At 46.3% G+C, this 22,039-nt stretch overlaps 1 protein-coding gene and 1 pseudogene across 1 annotated transcript in view; both read right to left on the bottom strand.

The window, feature by feature from the left end:
* The window catches only part of LOC126188417 (myosin-7B-like), a 105,528-nt gene extending 89,595 nt beyond the window's left edge, over window positions 1-15,933 (bottom strand). The window contains exons 1-2 of the mRNA XM_049930021.1: window positions 15,724-15,933; window positions 7,534-7,746 (exon numbers count right to left, since the gene is read on the bottom strand). Of these exons, the coding sequence (XP_049785978.1) occupies window positions 7,534-7,746; window positions 15,724-15,933 (423 nt within the window). The remainder of the gene's footprint in view (window positions 1-7,533; window positions 7,747-15,723) is intronic.
* A 5,559-nt stretch (window positions 15,934-21,492) lies between these two features.
* LOC126189775 (5S ribosomal RNA) lies at window positions 21,493-21,610 on the bottom strand (annotated as a pseudogene).
* Window positions 21,611-22,039: the final 429 nt, after the last annotated feature.

The following is a 22,039-nucleotide window of genomic DNA, read 5'->3' as shown; positions in this document are numbered from 1 at the left end:
ATACTTCTTCACTGCAGAAGCCACGGGAATCTCACAAGTGCACAAGTCGGCACTACGATATATTTCTATCTCCCGAGACCACGCGCAAACTGCTCAACACTCTCCAAGTATTTCCTGCGACCGTCCATTGCGCCTTCCCGTCCAGTACTCCCCCGTGTCCTGTGCGACCCGATGCTCCTACCCCACTCTCATACAGTATCTCCATTGACTTCGGTAGTCGCCTACCGTAGTAACGAGCACTGTGTTTGGCTAGAGCGCTCCCGCCATGTCTCCAAGCCAACACACACACACACACAAACCTATTGAAACACATACGAAATACTGGATTTACATTTAAATAATTTGAAATTAAATAAATATTCCTATGGCTGGACCATAAACACGCTCTAACACATATTATTAAATACATAAAAAAATTAAATAAACATATCAATGGAATAGAAACAAAAGTACGTCAGAAGCCTAATGTCTCTGTGCTTTCTAAAACACAATAAATATTTGACCAATTTCTTCATGAATAGTATATATCGTATATAAGCAAAGATATAGACGAATAGATATATTTATAAGTATGCTGCTACAGTTTTTTTGTGTAACTGTGGATTACTTATGGCCTGACGCAATCAATAGTAATTGACCACTTTGACCTCCAATAACTCATGTACTGTTGAAGTTACATCCCTGTAATTCATAACAATTTGGGTTTATACTAATAGCTTTCTAAAGACATGTCGATCGACAAAATCGGATGAACCGTTTAGATTTTGGAAATTCTTTGCTGGGTGTTACTTGTATATTTTACAGTCAGATACAAACTTTAAAATAATAAAGATATTGAAAATCTGATTACACCATCAGAATCGTCATGCACATAATAGTAATGTACATATTTCTTTTTGAGGTATCATGATTCCTCTGGCTATTATTAATTTATGCATGAACTTGTAAGCATAGATGCTAGTATCCGACGCCAAGGTCGATAGTAGACAGGGGTCGATTGTCGAGCGCTGCAGGAGGCAGTGAGACTAGTGTTGAGTGCGGAGTAGTACTGGAGAGTGTCGAGCGAGCGGTGGTGCTGGAGAGACAGGCAAGAATGGTGGTCGAGTGAGTTGTAAGCGGTAAAATTCCCTGGAGTATGACGAGTGAGCACGTCCCCCTGATCGTCGTGGGGTTGACCCTCACTAATAGCGATTCGCGAGTGATATGAAACAGAAAGTGGCAAGTGCCGAATTACGTGTTTCGCGTCAACCGCGTCGGCCAGCAACAACCATGGATTGCAGTGAGGATTGTTGTGAATGTTAACCATCAGCACTGCGTGTGACGAAGTACTGAAAATCAGTAACCAGTAAACAGATATAACCGTAATTAGACGTGTAAGGCGAAGATAGCAACTGCCTCAGTATTTGTGTGTTCGTAGAAAATATATATGTTTGTACATCGCAACCTTTATGGTCCTTAATAATAGACAGTTTGTACACAGCAACCTTTATGCTCCTTAATAATAGACAAACTTTCAATCATTCTACTATTCAGTTGCTAAACAGCCGCACTCGGTTGAAATACCCCCGAAACCACAGCAGAAAAACCGATAGCCTTTCATCCATTAAGCACACGGTCATATAATCATAATAATTAACTCTTTGGCGGCTTGGTAAATTACACAAAACCCAATAAAGGAATTAAACGGGGGTGTTTCGAACTGTGAAATGTCTGCCATTATGGTATCACAAAGTCCGCCATCTCTGGCACTCCCGACATACAAATTTCCTTCATTGACACAAAGCCCGTTCATCGACACAGTGTTGTTGTTGTTGTGTTCTTCAGTCCTGAGACTGGTTTGATGCAGCTCTCCATGCTACTCTATCCCGTGCAAGCTTCTTCATCTCCCAGTACCTACTGCACCTACATCCTTCTGAATCTGCTTAGTGTATTCATCTCTTGGTCTCCCTCTACGATTTTTACCCTCCACGCTGCCCTCCAATGCTAAATTTGTGACCCCTTGATGCCTCAGGACATGTCCTACCAACCGATCCCTTCTTCTAGTCAAGTTGTGCCACAAACTTCTCTTCTCCCCAATCCTATTCAATACCTCCTCATTAGTTATGTGATCTACCCACCTAATCTTCAACATTCTTCTGTAGCACCACATTTCGAAAGCTTTTATTCTCTTCTTGTCCAGACTATTTAATTGTCCATGTTTCACTTCCATACATGGCTACACTCCATACAAATACTTTCAGAAACGACTTCCTGACATTGCACGACACAGTGTCAACATGGAATTCCCAGCCACATGGTTGGCCTGGACCACGCACTGGGGCTACCCCTCTTGCTCCAGCTAATGTTTGGCACCACGCGGTTGCTGACGAGCCCCGGCTTCCCGAGCAGCCTGTGCGGCCTCGCCAACTCCGAAATTAAAATATTTTCAGGGCGCCACAACTCTCCCCTTACCTCACAAGACGACACTGTTTGCAAGAGGCACTATTGCGGAAATTTTGAGAACAGGCATTCGAGATCGACTGCAGATCGATGTTACTGCCGCCAAGGTACATTTCGTGTAAGGACCACGAGGGAAGATACAAGAAACTAGGGGTCGTACGGAGGCTTTTAGACTGTAATTTTTTCCTGACCGTATTTTCGAGTGAAAAAAGGAAGTAAATGACTAGTAGTGGTATGTGGTATCCTCCGTCGTGCACCGTACGGTGGTTTGTGCCATATGTATGTACACTAAAGGGCCAAAGAAACTGGTACAGCCATGTGTATTCAAATACAAAGATATGTAAACAGGCAGAATACGGCGCTGTGGTCGGCAACGCCTATATGCGACAACCAGTGTCTGCCGCAGTTTTTAAATCGGCTACTGCTGCTACAATGGAAGGTTATCATGAGTTTCAATGTGGTGCTTCAGTTGGTGCATGAGCACAGCATCTCCAAGGTAGCGATGAAGTGGGGATTTTACCATATGACCACTTCGCGAGTGTACCGTGAACATCAGGAATTCGATGAAACATCATATCTCTAGCATCAATGCGAAAGTTAAAAGATCCTGCAAGAACGGGACCAACAACAACTGAAGAGAACTGAAAACGTGACAGAAGTGCAACCCTTACGCAAATTGCTGCAGATTTCAATGCTGGACCATCAACAAGTGTCAGCGTGCGAACCATTCAACGAAACAGCTTCGATATGGGCTTTCGGAGCCGAAGGTCCACTCGTGTACCCTTCATGAATGCACGGCACAAAGCTTTACGCCTCGCCTGTTGATGACTGGAGACATTTTGCCTGGTAGGATGAGTCTCATTTCAAATTGTAACAAGCGGATCGACGTGTACGTTTATGAAGACAACCTCTTGAATCCATGGACCCTGCATGTCAGCAGGTGACTGTTCAAGCTGGTGGAGGCTCTGTAGGTGTGTGGGGCTTGTGCAGTTGGAGTGATATAGGACCCCTGGTACGTCTAGATACGACTCGGACAGGTGACACGTACGTAAGCATCCTGTCTGATCACCTACATCCATTCATGTCCATTGTGCATTCCAACGGACTTACACAATTCCAGCAGCACAATGTGACATCCCTCAAGTCCAGAATTGCTACAGGGTGGCTCTTCTGAGTTTAAGCACTTCCGCTGGCTGCCAAATACCCAAGACATGAATATTATTGAGCATATCTGGGATGCCTTGGACTGTGCTGTTCAGAAGAGGTCTCCACCCCCTCGTACTCTTACGGATTTATGGACATCCCTGCAGGATTCATGGTGTCAGTTCCCTCCAGCACTACTTCAGACGTTAGACGAGTCCATGCCACGTCTTGTTGCGGCACTTCTGCGTGCTCGCGGGGGCCCTACACGATATTAGGAAGGTGTACCAGTTTCTTTTGCTCTTAACTGTATATGTAGTTATAAAGAAATCCGTTGGAGTGTGGGTATCAGATCCAAAAGAGCGGAACTCAGCACCGTAATGTTTAATATAACCGATCTAACGGTTTGGAAGATGTCAGTTGTAAATGTGTGAACCTCCAGACACCAATGTGGTGATGCTCCATCTTGCTGAAATATGTAATCTGTGGTGTCCATGTCACGGTGTGGTGTTAGTCATTGCTCAACTATTTCCAGTTAATGTTTGTCGAAACAGCTCAGTAATGAAATATTGAAGTTTCTTTTATTAGGTTGGTGCACAAGTTCGTAGCGTCTTTCCATAAATTTAATGACTACAACAGACACAAATAGCCGGCCGGAGTGGCCGAATGGTTCTAGGCGCTACAGTCTGAAGCCGCGCGACCGCTACGGTCGCAGGTTCGAATCCTACCTCGGGCATGGATGTGTGTGTTGTCCTTAGGTTAGTTAGGTTTAAGTAGTTCTAAGTTCTAGGGGACTGATGACCTTAGCAGTTAAGTCCCATAGTGCTCAGAGCCATTTGTTTAGACACAAATAGCAGAGACGTTATTCGTCAATAGTATATTCTCCTTCACTATTTACAACTCTCTGCCAAGGCTGGGATAACTTTTCGACTCCGCGACTGTAGAAATCATTCGATTTTGATGCGAAGAACTCATCCAGCCATGTTAGGACCGCATTTTCATCCGGAAAGGAAGGCTGTTCGACAGGGTGCAACTTTGAGGGCGCAAGATGAGTGGAACATGGTGGGTGCTGAATGACTTTTGTGAGCTCGCAGTATGCGGACGAGAATATCGTGGAGTAACATCGCTTCACCCAGTCTTCCTGGTTGCTGTTCTTGGACTGCGTCTGCAAGAAGTCTCAGTTGTTGACAATAAATGTCAACAGTGTCGGTTATACCTCAGGGAAGTAGTTCGTAGTACACCATACCTTCACTGTTCGACCAGATGCGCGCAGGTTTTTATACGGGAAGTTGCTGCTATGTTTGGGCTCAAGCATTCGTTTCTTTTCCTTATGTTAGCATAAATATACCATTTCTCGTCACCAGTGAGGATACAGGATAGGAATGGTCGCCGTTGTTCTCGATGCAAGCTATGACGAGCGAGCAGAGTTGCACATATGGCCATCAAGCTGATTTGTGTCATTTTGGCTCAGAGCATGCAATATCCATATATCCGATTTCTTAACCTCTCCCATTGCTTGGAAATGTCGCACGATGGTGGAATGATCACATTTGACAATTCTCGAGTGCACTGACGTGGGTCATTGTGGATTAATGCACTTAAATGATCTTCACAAAACCCAGAAAGTCTTCCTGAACATGAAGAGTCACAAATGTTAAAACGATTCTCCTAAAGACGAGAAAACCATTTTCTTGCATTGCTCTGACCAACTCAGGCCAATGGCATTATACCGATACAAAGTACAAATGTTTCTGGCTGCCTGCACTGCTGTCATTCTTCTTCTGAACTCAAACAAAGAATACGACGGAAATGTTCCGATTTCTCCTCTTGGCCCTCCATTTTCTAGCATCCACAGCTCCACTCGCAACCCCCAAAAAAGATTGGTGGTAAGTTCTTATGGAACCAAACTGCTGAGGTCATCGGTCCCTAAGCCTACACACTACTTGATCTACACTACTGGCCATTAAAATTGCTACACCACGAAGATGACGTGCTACAGACGCGAAATTTAACCGACAGGAAGAAGATGCTGTGATATGCAAATTATTAACTTTTCAGAGCATTCACACAAGGTTGGAGCCGATGGCGACACCTACAACGTGCTGACATGAGGAAAGTTTCCAACCGATTTCTCATACACAAACAGCAGTTGACCGGCGTTGCCTGGTGAAACGTTGTTGCGATGGCTCGTGTAAGGAATAGAAATGCGTACCATCACGTTTTCGACTTTGATAAAGGTCGGATTGTAATCTATCGCGATTGCGGTTTATCGTACCGTGACATATCTGCTCGCGTTGGTCGAGATCCTATGACTGTTAGCAGAATATGGATTAGGTGGGTTCAGAAGGGTAATACGGAACGCCGTGCTGGATCCAAAAGGCCTCGTATCACTAGCAGTCGAGGTAATAGGCATCTTATCCGCGTGGCTGTAACGGGTCGTGTAGCCACGTTTCGATCCCTGAGTCAACAGATGGGGACGTTTGCAAGACAACAACCATCTGCACGAACAATTCGACGACGTTTGCAGCAGCATGGACTATCAGCTCGGGGACCATGGCTGCGGTTACCCTTGACGCTGCCTCACAGATAGGAGAGCCTGCGACGGTGTACTCAACGACAATCTTGGGTGCACGAATGGCAAAACGTCGTTTTTTCGGATGAATCCAGGTTCTGTTTACAGCATCATGATGGTCGCATCCGTGTTTGGCGACATGGCGGTGATCGCACATTGGAAGCGTTTATTCGTCATGGCCATACTGGCGTATCACCCGGCGTGGTGGTATGGGGTGTCATTGGTTACACCTTTTGTTCGCATTGACGGCACTTTGAACAGTGGAAGTTACATTTTAGATGTGTTACGACCCATAGCTCTACCCTTCATTCGATCCCTGCGAAACCCTACATTTTAGCAGGATAATGCACGACCGCATGTTGCAGGTCCTGTATGGGCCTTTCTGGATACAGAAAATGTTCGACTGCTGTCCTGGCTAGCACATTCTCCAGATCTCTCACCAATTGAAAACAACTGGTCAATGGCGGCCGAGCAACTGGCTCGTCACAATACGCTAGTCACTACTCTCGATGAACTGTGGTATCGTGTTGAAGCTGCATGGGCAGCTGTACCTGTACACGCCATCCAAGCTCTGTTTGACTCAATGCCCAGGCGTATCAAGGCCGTTATTACTGATTTCTCAGGATCTATGCACCCAAATTGCGTGAAAATGTAATCACATGTCAGTTCTAGTATAATATATTTGTCCAATGAATACCCGTTTATCATGTGCACTTGTTCTTGGTGTAGCAATTTTAATGGCCAGTAGTGTGACTTAAACTAACTTACGCTATTAAGAACACACACACCCATGTCCGAGGGAGAACTCGTACTACGACAACGTGTAAACACAAATAGCAACAGCGAACTATAAATAAAAAACTAAACTGAACTCCGTCCCAGGTCATGAAAGTCCAAAGGTAGCGACCGGCCGCCGTGTCATCCTCAACCCACAGGCGTCATTGGATGCGGATATGGTGTGGCATGTGGTCAGCACACTTCTCTTCCTGCCGTTATGCCAGTTTATGAGACCGGAGCCGCTACTTCTCAGTCAAGTAGCTCCTCCGTTTGTCTCACAAAGGCTGAGTGCACCCCGCTTGCCAAAAGCGCTCGCAGACCGGGTGGTCACTCATCCAAGTGCTAGGCCAGTCCGACAGCACTTAAATTCGGTGATCTGACGGGAACTGGTGTAACCATTGCGGCAAGGCCGTTGCCATAAATAAAAAATGCCAATCGATAAATGAACTCACATCGACCGGAATGCCAACGTGCAAAAGAAAAACGCTACGCACTTATGCACCAACCTAGTACGTTCTCTGTAAATGTTATCGCCGTATCGCTGTGCACTGAATTGATTTTGAATTGTCCTGAACACAGAATCCGGAGTGGCGTGTGCTGCGTACCTGGAGCGTGTGCTGGAGGGCGTCCACCTGGTCCCTCAGAGAGACGATGGCGGCGGCTGCTAGGTCGGACTCCGGGCCCAGACCGGCTGCGGCGGCCGCGCCGGGCAGCAGGTACCGGAAGTGGCGCCACTGTTTCTGGCGGTAGCTCTCCTGCAGCGCCTGCAGCTGCGCCTCCACCTCGGCCAGACGTCCTTCCGCCCTCGCCGTCGCCGTCTGTCATGGGCATGACAACAGCACAGCGATGGCATTGCTCAATTTGTAATGCGAAGAGTAGAAGAGAAATCACGAATCGACCACCACAAGGTGCACTACTGTTTCTCACGTCTGAGGGCTAAGCGTGACGTTTCAATTATGAATCCGAATAAAATCAAACGGGTTCCATTAAACACTGTGATGGCGTGTGCTGTGACCACCGACTCAGAGAATGAGACTCACAGAACCGGCGGCGCCAAATACTCGCAGCAAGCAGCCGAGCACACCACAGCAGACCAGTGACAAAACCGCCGCGTCACTTTACGGGGCGTGATCCTTTTGTCTCTGGTGCGGAATAAAGCTGCCCGCACCGTGACAGTAACCCAGTCTACATACAGGGTGTTTCAAAAATGACTGGTAAATTTGAAACGGCAATAAAAACTAAACGAGCAGCGATAGAAATACACCGTTTGTTGCAATATACTTGGGACAACAGTACATTTTCAGGCGGACAAACTTTCGAAATTACAGTAGTTACAATTTTCAACAACAGATGGCGCTGCAAGTGATGTGAAAGATATAGAAGACAACGCAGTCGGTGTGTACGCCATTCTGTACGTCGTCTTTCTGCTGTAAGCGTGTGCTGTTCACAACGTGCAAGTGTGCTGTAGACAACATGGTTTATTCCTTAGAACAGAGGATTTTTCTGGTGTTGGAATTCCACCGCCTAGAACACAGTGTTGTTGCAACAAGACGAAGTTTTCAACGGAGGTTTAATGTAACGAAAGGACCGAAAAGCGATACAATAAAGGATCTGTTTGAAAAATTTCAACGGACTGGGAACGTGACGGATGAACGTGCTGGAAAGGTAGAGCGACCGCGTACGGCAACCACAGAGGGCAACGCGCAGCTAGTGGAGCAGGTGATCCAACAGCGGTCTCGGGTTTCCGTTCGCCGTGTTGCAGCTGCGGTCCAAATGACGCCAACGTCCACGTATCGTCTCATGCGCCAGAGTTTACACCTCTATCCATACAAAATCCAAACGCGGCAGCCCCTCAGTGCTGCTACCATTGCTGCACGAGAGACATTCGCTAACGATATAGTGCACAGGATTGATGACGGCGATATGCATGTGGGCAGCATTTGGTTTACTGACGAAGCTTATTTTTACCTGGACGGCTTCGTCAATAAACAGAACTGGCGCATATGAGGAACCGAAAAGCCCCATGTTGCAGTCCCATCGTCCATGCATCCTCAAAAAGTACTGGTCTGGGCCGCCATTTCTTCCAAAGGAATCATTGGCCCATTTTTCAGATCCGAAACGATTACTGCATTACGCTATCTGGACATTCTTCGTGAATTTGTGGCGGTACAAACTGCCTTAGACGACACTGCGAACACCTCGTGGTCTATGCAAGATGGTGCCCGGCCACATCGCACGGACGACGTCTTTAATTTCCTGAATGAATATTTCGATGATCGTGTGATTGCTTTGGGCTATCCGAAACATACAGGAGGCGGCGTGGATTGGCCTCCCTATTCGCCAGACATGAACCCCTGTGACTTCTTTCTGTGGGGACACTTGAACGACCAGGTGTACCGCCAGAATCCAGAAACAATTGAACAGCTGAAGCAGTACATCTCATCTGCATGTGAAGCCATTCCGCCAGACACGTTGTCAAAGGTTTCGGGTAATTTCATTCAGAGACTACGCCATATTATTGCTACGCATGGTGGATATGTGGAAAATATCGTACTATAGAGTTTCCCAGACCGCAGCGCCATCTGTTGTTGAAAATTGTAACTACTGTTATTTCGAATGTTCGTCTGCCTGAAAATGTACTGTTGTCCCAAGCATATTGCAACAAACGGTGTATTTCTATCTCTGCTCGTTTAGTTTTTATTGCCGTTTCAAATATACCGGTCATTTTTGAAACACCCTGTACTTGCAATGCTCTAACTGTTCCTGACAGCTGCGCTTGCATATCAGTAGTTTTGCTGTGATGAGTGACGGCTAGTAAGTAAACTACTGTAATCTCTTAGGCTTTCTGGGCGATTCGTTTTAATCTCGTTGAGTTCGGGTGTTCTGACGGTCGTCCGCTTCCACCCAACAACGTATTTCGAGGCCGTAAGTCGACGTCTTCATCAGGTATTCCCTGACACTGTCTCAGGGAACACTTGATAAAGACGTCGACTTACAGAGTCGTGTTGGGAAGACGCGAACCACCGGCGGAATACCCGATGTCAACGAGACGTTCGTGCAATAACATCAGCTGCCGTCCTGTGTTTGTCTGTTCGGTAAAGCATAACTCGTGATGTGCGTACCCACTCTTCACCTCCCTAGCTGTCCCAACGCACGATACACCGGGAAATGCAGTGTCGCTGCCGAACAGTGCGTACAAAGGAGCATGAGCAGGAGCGTACGTCTGTGCATCGTGCTACTGCAGTAGCTGTGCATTATACACAGTGCACATTATCCAACAAACAGAATGGAAGTATAGATTACTGACTGAATCAGTCAGTTAAAGCATTTTCACAAATATGATAAAGGTCAAAAGTCAAAGAGTAAATAACTCTTAACCGCCCGGCTAGCCGCGCGGTCTATCGAGTTGCTTCCCGAGCGGGAAGACGTGCCGGTTCCCGGCACGAATCCTCCCGGCGGATTAGTGTCGAAGTCCGGTGTGTCGGCCAGTCTGTGGATGGTTTTTAAGGCGGTTGTCCATCTACATCGGCGAATGCGGGCTGGTTCCCCTTATTCCTCCTCAGTTACACTGTGTTGGCGATTGCTGCGCAAACACCGTTTCCACGTACGCGTACACCACAAATTCTCTACCAAGCTAACATTTGGGGTTGCGATCTGAAGTTTCCCCGGAGTATTTCCAATTTGAACATCTCTCGAGCATCCGACCGGGTAGCGTCGTAATTTCTCCACAATATTTCGGCAGACGTACACGCTGCCATCTTCAGGTGGTTCCTGACGAATGCTCTGGTGTTCCTCTCGACGCCCTATATCTACTAGCCGTTACCCGTCCACCGTTCCTCTCCTGGTGTCTTCGGTGCGGCCGGCGCGGCGGCTACTGGAGGTGGTGGGGGAAGCGGCGCCTGGGTCTGAACTAGGGTCTGCAGTCTCCCTGTTGCCACCGTCGGGGGCGGTCCTCGATCTCTGGGACCGCGTCTTTCTCTCCAGGCTGAGTGCAGGGTTCCAAGCCTGACTATGTTGAAGGCCGCTGTCTTTATTAATTAGATCTTGCTGTAGTCGGATTTCGATGGCCTCTTTAGTAACGCAGTCCCAGAAGTAGGAGGATTGACAGAAAAATGGTTCAAATGGCTCTGAGTACTATGGGACTTAACTTCTGAGGTCATCAGTCCCCTAGAACTTAGAACTACTTAAACCTAACTAATCTAAGGACATCACACACATCCATACCCGAGATAGGATTCGAACCTGCGACCGTAGCGGTCACGCGGTTCCAGACTGAAGCGCCTAGAATCGCACGGCCACACCGGCCGGCTTGGATTGACAGAGTATTTTTGTTTTTTCATAGACCATAGTATGGCCAGTCTTTATACAATGGTCAGCCACGGCTGATTTAGTGGCCTGGCGTAATTCGGTATGGGGCTTGTGTTCGCGGCACCTCTCTTCTACAGTGCGGACTGTCTCCCCAATGTATGATTTTCCGCACTGACAGGGAATTTGATAAACGCCTGGTTTTCGAAGTCGTAGGTCATCTTTCACTGAACCCAGAAGAGTCAAGGTTTTTGCTGGGGGTCTGAATACACATTTTACATTGAGTTTCCCCAGGAGTCTACCGATTCTTCTTGAGGTGTTTCCGACAAACAGAATGCACGCCAATGACCTGTGTCTTCTGTTTCTTCTCCTTGTTCTCTTGGCGCGGTCTGTCTGAGTGCGTGTCTTATTTGCTTCTGGTTGTACCCATATTTCCGAAATGTTGTCTCGAGGTGCTGCAGATCTGCCGGAAGGCTCTCCTGATCGCAGATCGGTCGTACTCTGTGAACAAGTGTGTGCAAAACGTCTTCATGCTGGGAGTTGTGGGGGCAACTGAAGGCATTTTGGTACAAATCGGTGTGTGTAGGTTTTCTGTATACACTGTGTCCCAGCTTGCCGTCAGGTTTCCGTTTCACCAGGACGTCAAGAAACGGTAGGGCACCATCCTGCTCCACCTCCATCGTGAACTGTATGTTGGAGTGCAGCGAGATGAGGTGTTCGAGAAATTCATTTAAGCTGTTCCGTCCATGTGGCCAAACAACGAACGTGTCATCCACTTAGCGGAAGAAACAAGTTGGTTTTTGTTTGGCTTCTTCTAGTGCCTTCTTCTCGTAATTCTCCATAAAAAAAGTTGGCTACAACCGGTGAAAGCGGGCATCCCATGGCGACGCCATCTGTATGTTCAACCTTGACTCTACTGGGTTCAGTGAAAAATGACCTAGGCCTTCGAAAACCAGGCGTTTATCAAATTCCCCATCAGTGCGGAAAGTTATACATTGTTGAGACAGTCCGCACTGTAGAAGAGAGGTGCCGCGAACACAAGCGCCATACCGAATTACGCCAGGCCACTAAATCAGCCGTGGTTGACCATTGTATAAAGACTGGCCATACTATGGACTATGAAAAAACAAAAATACTCTGTCAATCCTCCTACTTCTGGGACTGCGTTAACTAAAGAGGCCATGAAATCCGTCAATAGGATGATCTAATTAATAAATACAGCGGCCTTCAACATAGTCAGGCTTGGAACCCTGCACTCAGCCTGGAGAGAAAGATGCGGTCCCAGAGATCGAGGACCGCCCACGACGGTGGCAACAGAGAGACTGCAGACCCCACCACCCCCAGTAGCCGCCGTGCCGGCCGCACCGAAGACACCAGGAGAGGAACGGTGGAGGGGTAACGGCTAGTATATATAGGGCGCCGAGAGGAACAGCACAGCATTCGTCAGGAACCACCTGAAGATGGTAAGCGTGTACGTCTGCCGAAATATTGTGGAGAAATTGCGACGCTACCCGGTCGGATATCCGAGAACTGTTCAATTTGGGTTTGCACTCGTCTGGTATGAGACGTCCCGGGGGGGGTGGGGGTTCCATTGGGGGCCGAACCGCACAAAAACCCTTGGTTCTGTATGGGGCGGCGGTGGGGCGGGTGAGCTGCTGCGCCCTGTTGTGGGGTTATGAGCCACTGAGGGCTACGGCGGGACGAAGCCTATCTGTCGTTTCTAGGTCCCCATATTAATACAATACAATACAAATAACTCTTTCAAAGGGTAAATAATTTTCCAAAATTCGTGTAATATTCTTCAAATTTTTCGAATGTCGCCTATGTCCTTCCTCAGCGGTCAAGCTGTCTCCATACTAAATTTTGTCGAAATCGGTTCAGCGGCTTAGTCAAGAGAACGTAAGACACAAAGTTATTTTCGCATTTGTAATAATAGTACGGGTAAACTTTCAGTTATGTTACCGGTATCTTTTCTTTTCCGTGATGAGCATTTGGTGAAATAAAGCCTACAAGGTGTCCCAAGTCATGCTTAAGTTACCTGTGAAAACCCTACGAAAGAGATTACCGTGTTCAAACAGACAAACAGACAACTACAGCGCCCGCATCTCGTGGTCGTGCGGTAGCGTTCTCGCTTCCCACGCCCGGTTTCCCGGGTTCGATTCCCGGCGGGGTCGGGGATTTTCTCTGCCTCGTGATGGCTGGGTGTTGTGTGCTGTCCTTAGGTTAGTTAGGTTTAAGTAGTTCTAAGTTATAGGGGACTGATGACCATAGATGTTAAGTCCCATATTGCTCAGAGCCATTTGAACCATTTGAACAACTACAGCGATTTTAGGTGAACTTCAGTCTTGATATCTTTTTGCTCAGTGATCGAATTTTGATGAAATAAAATCTATACGGCGCTCCAAGCGATGCTCAAATTACCTTCAAAAATTCCATGATAATTCGTCTAATAGTTCTGGGGAGGCGTGTTCGAAGAGACAGACAGTCGCGACAGTTTTAGACATTTAGTGCTTGCATAGATGCGCTGACTACCTTCTTGTTGACAAGCTAGGTTGCGAACGTGGGTTATGTTTGTTGTTTGACTCGATTTCTCATAGCAATAAGACTGACTTGGGCTTTATTTCCAGATTTAACAATGTATCTCAGTGCTCATTCATTGGATAATTGTAACCAGCCAGAAGATTGTATTGTGCACCGAACTCTCAATCTGTACCGAACTAGTAACCAGTGTTTTCGTTCAAGTAAAAGGATTGGAAACAAATTTCCTACAGTGCTTATTCACACTTCAATGCGAAACATTTTATCCCAGCGATGGATAACTTGGCAGGAACCTTGGTTGTAGAAGCTGGTAACTATTCTATTTTATCGCTTGCGCCTTTGTCCCGCATTGTGCGTGGGGTTGGCGTGGTTAATTCGGGGTTGGCATGTTAATGTGAAGGGGTGGCCGGATGCCGTTCCTGCCGCCACCCAAGGACGGAATCAGACTACCCCATCTGCTGCGTCCAGTTGAAATCATGGAAAAGTGCGCGGATGTGTTTCAAATGTCTGTGTGTCGTGTAACTGAGGCGGGACGTGGAGACCAGCCCGGTATTCATCTAGAGGGATGTGGAAAATCGCCTAAAAACCACATCCAGGCTGGCTGGCACACTGGCCCTCATCGTTAATCCGGCGGGCGGATTCGATCCGGGGTCGGCGCGCCTACCCGAGTCCAGGAAGCTTGTAGAAGCTGTAACGCCACCTATTAATTTTAATGTTTATTTTCGGAACTCGGACGAATGAAATGGGTGGCGACTACACCCAGATACGAAGACGGATACCGAATTTTTACCGCGTTTCTGAGCCGACCCTGTGCTTACAGGGATCTGTTAGTACTAGACTGATAAAATTCACTTAACTGAAGCACAGTTTATTTATTTCTGAAACAAGTATTAGGTACCTAGCCTGCTTCACACCTTGGGCTACGCTACAGATCAGTTTGTCGCCACAGCTAGTTTTTTTCCAGTCACATTCGTTGGCTTTGCTAATTCACGGCCAAACTGTCACATCCTAACCCAGTCTAGACCTCGGACTACGCTACAGATCAATCGACCACAGTTACATTTTGCTTCTACTCACATTCGTTGGCTTCGCCATTTAACAACCAAACTGTCACAGTTCAACCTAATGTCGACATCAGGCTACACTACAGATCAACGCATCGCAGCTAGATCAATTCTGCAAGTTCCTGCACTTACCGAAAGTGGCGCTACTTTTGCCGGTCTGCATGTAAGTAGTGCTACTACAGCCCCCAGCTAACGCTGTTAATTCTCCTTTGTTCCATAGTAATATTTAAGTTTAGCCAAGCTTCTGAAATGTGGCGCTAAGTAATAATGCTGAAGACTAGATGGGTAGATCGGGTAAGTAATGAAGTGCTGCGGAATCGAAACAGAGAGAAAAGAAATTTGTGGCAAGTCTTAGCTAAAACACAAGGTCGGTTGATAGGACAATTCTGAGGACCCAAGGAAAAATAGATTCGGGAAGGAAAAGTTGGCCGGCCGCGGTGGTCTAGCGGTTCTGGCGCTGCAGTCCGGAACCGCGGGACTGCTACGGTCGCAGGTTCGAATCCTGCCTCGGGCATGTGTGTGTGTGATGTCCTTAGGTTAGTTAGATTTAAGTAGTTCTAAGTTCTAGGGGACTTATGACCTAAGATGTTGAGTCCCATAGTGCTCAGAGCCATTTGAACCATTTGAAGGAAAAGATGTGTGGACAGTAAGTGGCTTCAAGTGGATATAGGCTGCAGTAGTTACGCAAATTTGAAAAAACTCCGTAAGAGAGACTAGCGTGAAGAGGTGCATCCAGCCAGTGTTTGTACTGAAGATCACAAGCCTGCTCGTAGACTCCGAACGTTATATTACGCCTTTAAATATTATGACGAATATTTTACTCTGCTGCAACCCCGCAGCCCACCCCCACGAGCCTACGGCCAAACAGTGTGCTAGACGGTGGCGTACCTGGTCCTCAGCAACGTCCGTCTTGTCTGCAGCTCCCCCTGATGCCTTCGTCTTGCCGTCCTCTAATGGTTTCTTCCGCAGTTGATTGTTCTCGGTGACTTTTGCATCCTTTTGAGACCGACACTTTTTGATGGATTGGGTGGACTTACTTTTTGGCTTTGAAATCGCATGAGATTCTGATTTGCACTCACAAGTACTTTTTCTGTCCATTTTGACCCGTGTGTTATACCTCTGGGCTGCCTCAGTGGAATGGACTTTGTTACTGTTACGCGTTACCATGGATTCTGCTGTTGGTTTTCAGCTGTCTGAATCCGTTACCATGTCACCAATAAAATGACTTTTCTGCGTACACATAATCACTCGAAGCTGATACGCAGAACGTCTAGCAGAAGAAATTTATCTCAGTCACAAGTGTATATCGCTATTTCTGCCGTTGAAATACACATTTTCCCCCAAAAATACAAGTGACAATGCCACAGTGCGCTCGAAAAACTTGAGGAATTCAATTTCGGGCAGCAATGTTTGTTTCTTCAGATATGTAAATCATTGGAAAAATGCTATTTGGTCAAATTCTCATTCGGTTTCTTTATGAAAGAACTCATGAAATAACGATTTTCCTTTATTTACATTTTACACTACGTGTTTCTGGAACTGATTCCGATTTCAAATGCGCACTTGCAAGTTCCGTGCAAAATATTAGCAAAGAGGAAGTTGTGTCGGTAGTCGAAACAGTTATTTTATAAACGAACCAGTTGTTTTCACAGACGCGGGATTTTACCAATTTCTAATGGACTTATCGTTGGTTTAGACATAAATTATCTTTTTAATGCGTGCTGTGTGTGAGAAACAAAATACTGTCTCTTCGGTATCGGCGTTAATTGTAACGTTACGTGTTTTAATAGACCTTTCATTTCGAAATGTGGAGGACACTGCAGGTCTTGATGTTGCACCAGATTTACAAGATATTTTTGAAGAGAGCGTACTGAAAGTGAAGTTCTTCCCTTGCGCTTCAATATGCAAAAAATTGGCTCAGGAACTTACGCATCCTACCACTACTATTTCTTGTTTCGTTTTGTAGTGGTGGGAATTTTTTTGTTTAATAGGTTAATCGTTATATCTGAATTATTGTATGTGACGCTATGCGGAAATACTAAGCTGCTACTGGTACATACTGCTGAATAACCTTTAACTGTAACTATAATTTGTGTAGCAATATTTGTATGTAATGGCTTTGAGCTGTCCTGTTTAGATGCATTCGAATTTATATTAGTTATGTATCAAACCGACTGTGATAGTTTACCGTACCCCGTTCAGCATGCTTTCTGAGAATTGGTTATGTTTTATGTAAACTGAAGGTGGAGGGGGAGAAAGGAAAGGAACTATTCATGTCAGCTGCATCGGGTCTTTACGCGGAATCAGCGGTGACGAGTGAAATGTGTACGTGATCTGGATTCGAACTCAGCATCAAAGGGCGGGACGGGGGCAAAGTGGGCAGGAGTCGCAACCCGTGTTCGGGGCACCACGTCCCGTTCCGACCCTCCAGGAACCAAGGAGAGCGTAGGGAACGTGGAGTAGAGGTGCAATGAACATCAATGATTCATTTATTTATTTCCTTTTTCTTTTTTTTAAGTTACTGTAATACCACTGAGAATAGCGGGAAACCTGCGTCGCGAGGAGGAGGGCGCGACAAGACGTCAGGCTCATGGAGACTATCGACGTATAGTTTTTCCAAGAAGAATATTCCGATGACCAGAGAATATATCGGTTCTAAGAGTGGAAGAGGTGGGAATCACTCTTCATGACAGGAACACCCCAGCTCTGGGGTGGGTTAGGGAAGACACTGCAAAGGAAATTGGAGAAAAATCGTCTGTATTTTGGGCTGGGGACAATTGCACAATGTCGTTCACTATGGAACTGCCGTAATCAAGGACACTTTTCTCGCCATGAGCAAACAAGTAGTGAGCTACGTGTCCAAAAGTCCACTTCACGGATTTCGTTTTCGCTTGCTGGAAGTATCCCGCGTCCGGAAAGAGGAGCAGTTGAGTAAGTATCTGATAAGTAGTCTTACGGATAATTAGGGACAACTTCTGTCGCACCAATAACCAGACATCTCTTCCAGATCTGCACAAAACATCACAGGCGACATACATCGGAGCGTCTGCGAGGTGAATCAAGTGCAGGCGAGACCGGCATACTTCCTTCCCAACTGACAGTAAGGTACGATGCAGACTGGACGCCAGTGTGTAGTTAAGGAGCGCACACCGATCACCAAACGGCACGCCAGTCGACGTGGGGATGCTTCCCCTGAACCACATTTGGTGGCCTGTGTTGCTGAAGAAACCCACAGATAGCCTTCGTGGATGTCAAAGTGCGTTGGCATTATCACAGTACGGACGTAGCTTAGTTCGAGGAAAAAATGGCGGAAGTAAAAGGAGGGCAGCTTGAGTCCGAAACTGGGAATAGGTGCAGACACAGAAGAGTGGCGCAAGGGCCTCGCAATAGGCTGGTACGGCGCGTATGACAAAGGCGCTACAACGCCGTGCGAGAGCCAATGAAAAGGGCTATCGCTGTGTCAGGCACATGATACAAACACAAACCACCACTGCACCGAGGGAGGGCGGGAGGGTGAGGGTCTCGTACCTTATCTTGAAAAGCAATCCGTGGCAAGCAAATGAACCCAATGCCGCTAGCATGCGGCGGCCCATGAATGGCGAATAGGAAGTGTCTGTGCCAAGTGGTGCACACGCGGCGCCAATTATGCATTTACATATTGCGTCCGTTGTAGAAGATAGAGTGCTCGTAAACGTTGATCTAAGAGCCCAGTACGTAGCTGGCAAAGTAGGCGCCGCCAGTTGAGGACAATCGTGCGCTGCAGGTCACTTGCGAAGTCGAGTCCTAAGCATCGGATAGTGGCATCTACACACAATGGAGCAGCGCTTTCTGCCGGAATCCCCGCAGCTATAGCCATGGCTCTCGATTTGCGAAAGTTCGCCTGGACACAGTGTTTATCGCAAATGCGCGGACTGTCTCGGTACGCTACTCGGCCGACCCACATTCCCTGCGCCACCTATCCGCAGTCCCTGTGAAACGTCCCCTTTGAAAAATTAAGAATGACTATGCTGGTATAACCGTAAACATCCTACTTACACCTGTCCGTATCCTCCATGCCCGCTACTTTGAGATTCCCACAGGAGGTCGGACATAATTGTGCATTAGCACTGAAGGTGGATTTATTGCCGATCGAGGCGAATCAGTTGTATAAATATGTGGTGTCTATTCTTTTGGACATGTCCGAAAAGCAGACACCACATATTTATATAGTTAGTTATGTGATTTGCATGAAATGTATTGTAAGATTCACATTGTAGCTAAACTTAGTTACTGCAGTCATCACTTGAGGTATATAGCTAATGTGTATTTTCCGGACCGAGCGAGGTGGCGCAGTGGTTAGCACACTGGACTCGCATTCGGGAGGACGACGGTTCAATCCCGTCTCCGGCCATCCTGATTTAGGTTTTCCGTGATTTCCCTAAATCGCTTCAGGCAAATGCCGGGATGGTTCCTTTGAAAGAGCACGGCCGATTTCCTTCCCCATCCTTCCCTCACCCGAGCTTGCGCTCCGTCTCTAATGACCTCGTCGTCGACGGGACGTTAAACACTAATCTCCTGCTCCTCCTGTATTTTCCGGTCTACCTTCGAATTATTTATAATGAATACATATCTTTTTGTTCGTTCTGTGTATCTTTGTCTACACTACAGCTGTAGAGGTTGTAAAGTATGTATGTAGACCTGTAAACGGATCCTAGCCAAGGCTCGACATACGTTACGTACCAAGAATAATGGAGATCTAAGCCTTGTGCGCAATTTCTGGTTAAGCCACCTTACAAAGACAATTGAAAATTTAAAAATTATAGGGTCGCCACCAGCTCAAGCCGTTTCTAATAATTAAGAAAAGATCGAACTGGAAATTATCAGTTTAATTACATTAAGCATTTAATTATAAGAATTCGAGTTTTTAAAGAAACTAACAAGATGAACAGCATTGTATGTTGTAGATCAATGAGCTTGTTTAATTAAATGTGATAATTTCTTAATTTTGAGACAGCACACCGTTCACTTTGATTTTTCCTCCCATTTTTGCGTATCACAAGCAAGCAGCTTAACTTAAAAAAAATCAGGGAATAGAAAATTAATTCGAAAACTCGCATCAGTGAGAAAGATAAAGGACGCAAATTTTATCTTTTACGTAGCACATTTGTTTCATTATTGAATTTGATGCACATCCTATGAATACACATGACTGGTGCTTGAATAAAAAAGTTTAACCAAATAATTCGCAAGAAATTGTAGAATCGAGAAATTAAAAAGGAAAAACACACAAAATGGAAGTGGAACACAATAATTCAATCATCCCATCTACATACCCACGACTGTCCGAAAGGAACAAAGCAAGTTCCACACTTTTAATTTCAACCACCATCATCGCCGATTTTTAACAAAATAATTACGCCACATTTCGAAAATACATAACTACACTCGCTTCAGTTAAGCTGAAGTATTTAAATATGCCACGAATTTAACAGGGAAGTTCTAATTCGACCTACTTCCTATCAGCAGAAACCCTCTCTAGGAGCTACGAACTGTAGTCACCAACCGCTAGCTGCAGTGTGTCCTTTCTCCACCGAGCACCGCCTAACTACCGGTGCAACAGAAGCTACCAGAGGGGAAGGCTTCCGCCACCAACCTGACAGACAAACCAACCTCAGACTAAAAGGGGTAAACCTCTCTGTCCAGGTACTGGGATCCTAAGTTGGTCATCCTGTGCTAACCTCCAAACGAGAAGCAAACTTCACCTGCTCCTAGCAGACGACTACCAACTCAGCGTCCCCCACAGAAGAAAACCGAAACCACTCTTAAAAACACTCGTTCAGTCACATACACGCACACATAGGGTAGGGTGAAGGAAAAAACGTAATAAATACAGGTCATGATTTCCTATGGAACACAAAAAAATCAAACATAATATCATTTAATAAGCCTTGGTTTGATTGCTCTGTTTTTCTGGGAGAGTTAGAGAAGCAAACCGCAATCAGGCGGTGGACAGAATAGGATGCACAGAACCCTGTGAGACAAGCGTCTATAAAACGATTCCACAGAGACGTTTCAGGGTCTTTTTGCAACACTTGAGTCGATATCTTTCCAAGAAATGCTTCTCTTATTGATATTTGTTTGATGATAACAGCTATAATTCCAATTGTTCCCAGTGTAGTAAAATATCGTATTAAAAGAGACTTATTTATGTTACAAAATATCTCCAATCGTACGTCGCCATATTCGTCACGTTGTTTATGGCAACTGTCACATAGTCTCTATATCAGTGGTCAAAGCTGAGGACCAGTATCGGAATTTCCCCTCAATCGCTCAATTACGAACAGAAATCTATGTTTAAAGAAACATATGAAAATCATTGAAAAAGAGCTATTTAAAATTATGACACATTTCATTAAAGATTTTGTAATTAGGGTGAGAGATTCATAAAATACAACAAAATTCATTAAAGATTAATACTAAACTGAACTCCGTCCGAACAGGCCATGAAGGCCCAACGGTGTCCTTCTCAGCCCACAGGCGTGATTGGCTACTGATATGGAGGGGCATGTTGTCAGCACACCGCTCTCCCAGCCGTATGTCAGTTTACGAGACCGGAGCCGCTACTTCTCAGTCAAGTAACTCCTCAATTTGCCTCACAAGGGCTGAATGCACCCGGCTTGCCAGCAGCACTCGGCAGCCCGGATGGTCACCCATCCAAGTGCTAGCCCAGCCCGACAGCGCTTAAATTCGGTGATCTGACGGGAACCAGTGTTACCACTGCGGCAAGGCCGTTGGCGTTAAGATTTAATTGCATATGGTTATTCGAACAAATACGTTTATCATCGCTTTTCCTAAAAGTGTCTTTCAGTGTTTGGAACTGATTTAGCGTCAAACTGTAGTAATTTTGAACTTGAACAAATGTTTCTAATACCCGCCTCGACAGCCGCGCGCGTTAAACGGCCACCTCCTGCACGGAGCGCTGTGCCTGCTCCGGATCGAATCCGCCTGGCGGATCGATGTGCCGCCCGGCCTCGTTGTGGTTTTTAGGCGGCTTCCCACATCCCCCTAGGTGAATGCCCATCTGACACTGAAGTCCCGCCTCAGTTACACGATTCCCGAACATTTAGAACATTTTCGATCACTTTCATATGAATCACACTACTCACAGACATTAAGAGGTACACATATTCCGCCACAGGGAAAGGGGGTGGGCGTAGAGACAGGA

The sequence above is a fragment of the Schistocerca cancellata genome, chromosome 5, assembly GCF_023864275.1.
Source record: "Schistocerca cancellata isolate TAMUIC-IGC-003103 chromosome 5, iqSchCanc2.1, whole genome shotgun sequence".
Taxonomy (NCBI): Eukaryota; Metazoa; Arthropoda; class Insecta; order Orthoptera; family Acrididae; genus Schistocerca; species Schistocerca cancellata.
Note: the sequence above shows the minus strand (reverse complement) of the source record. Positions and strands in the feature narration are given on the sequence as shown.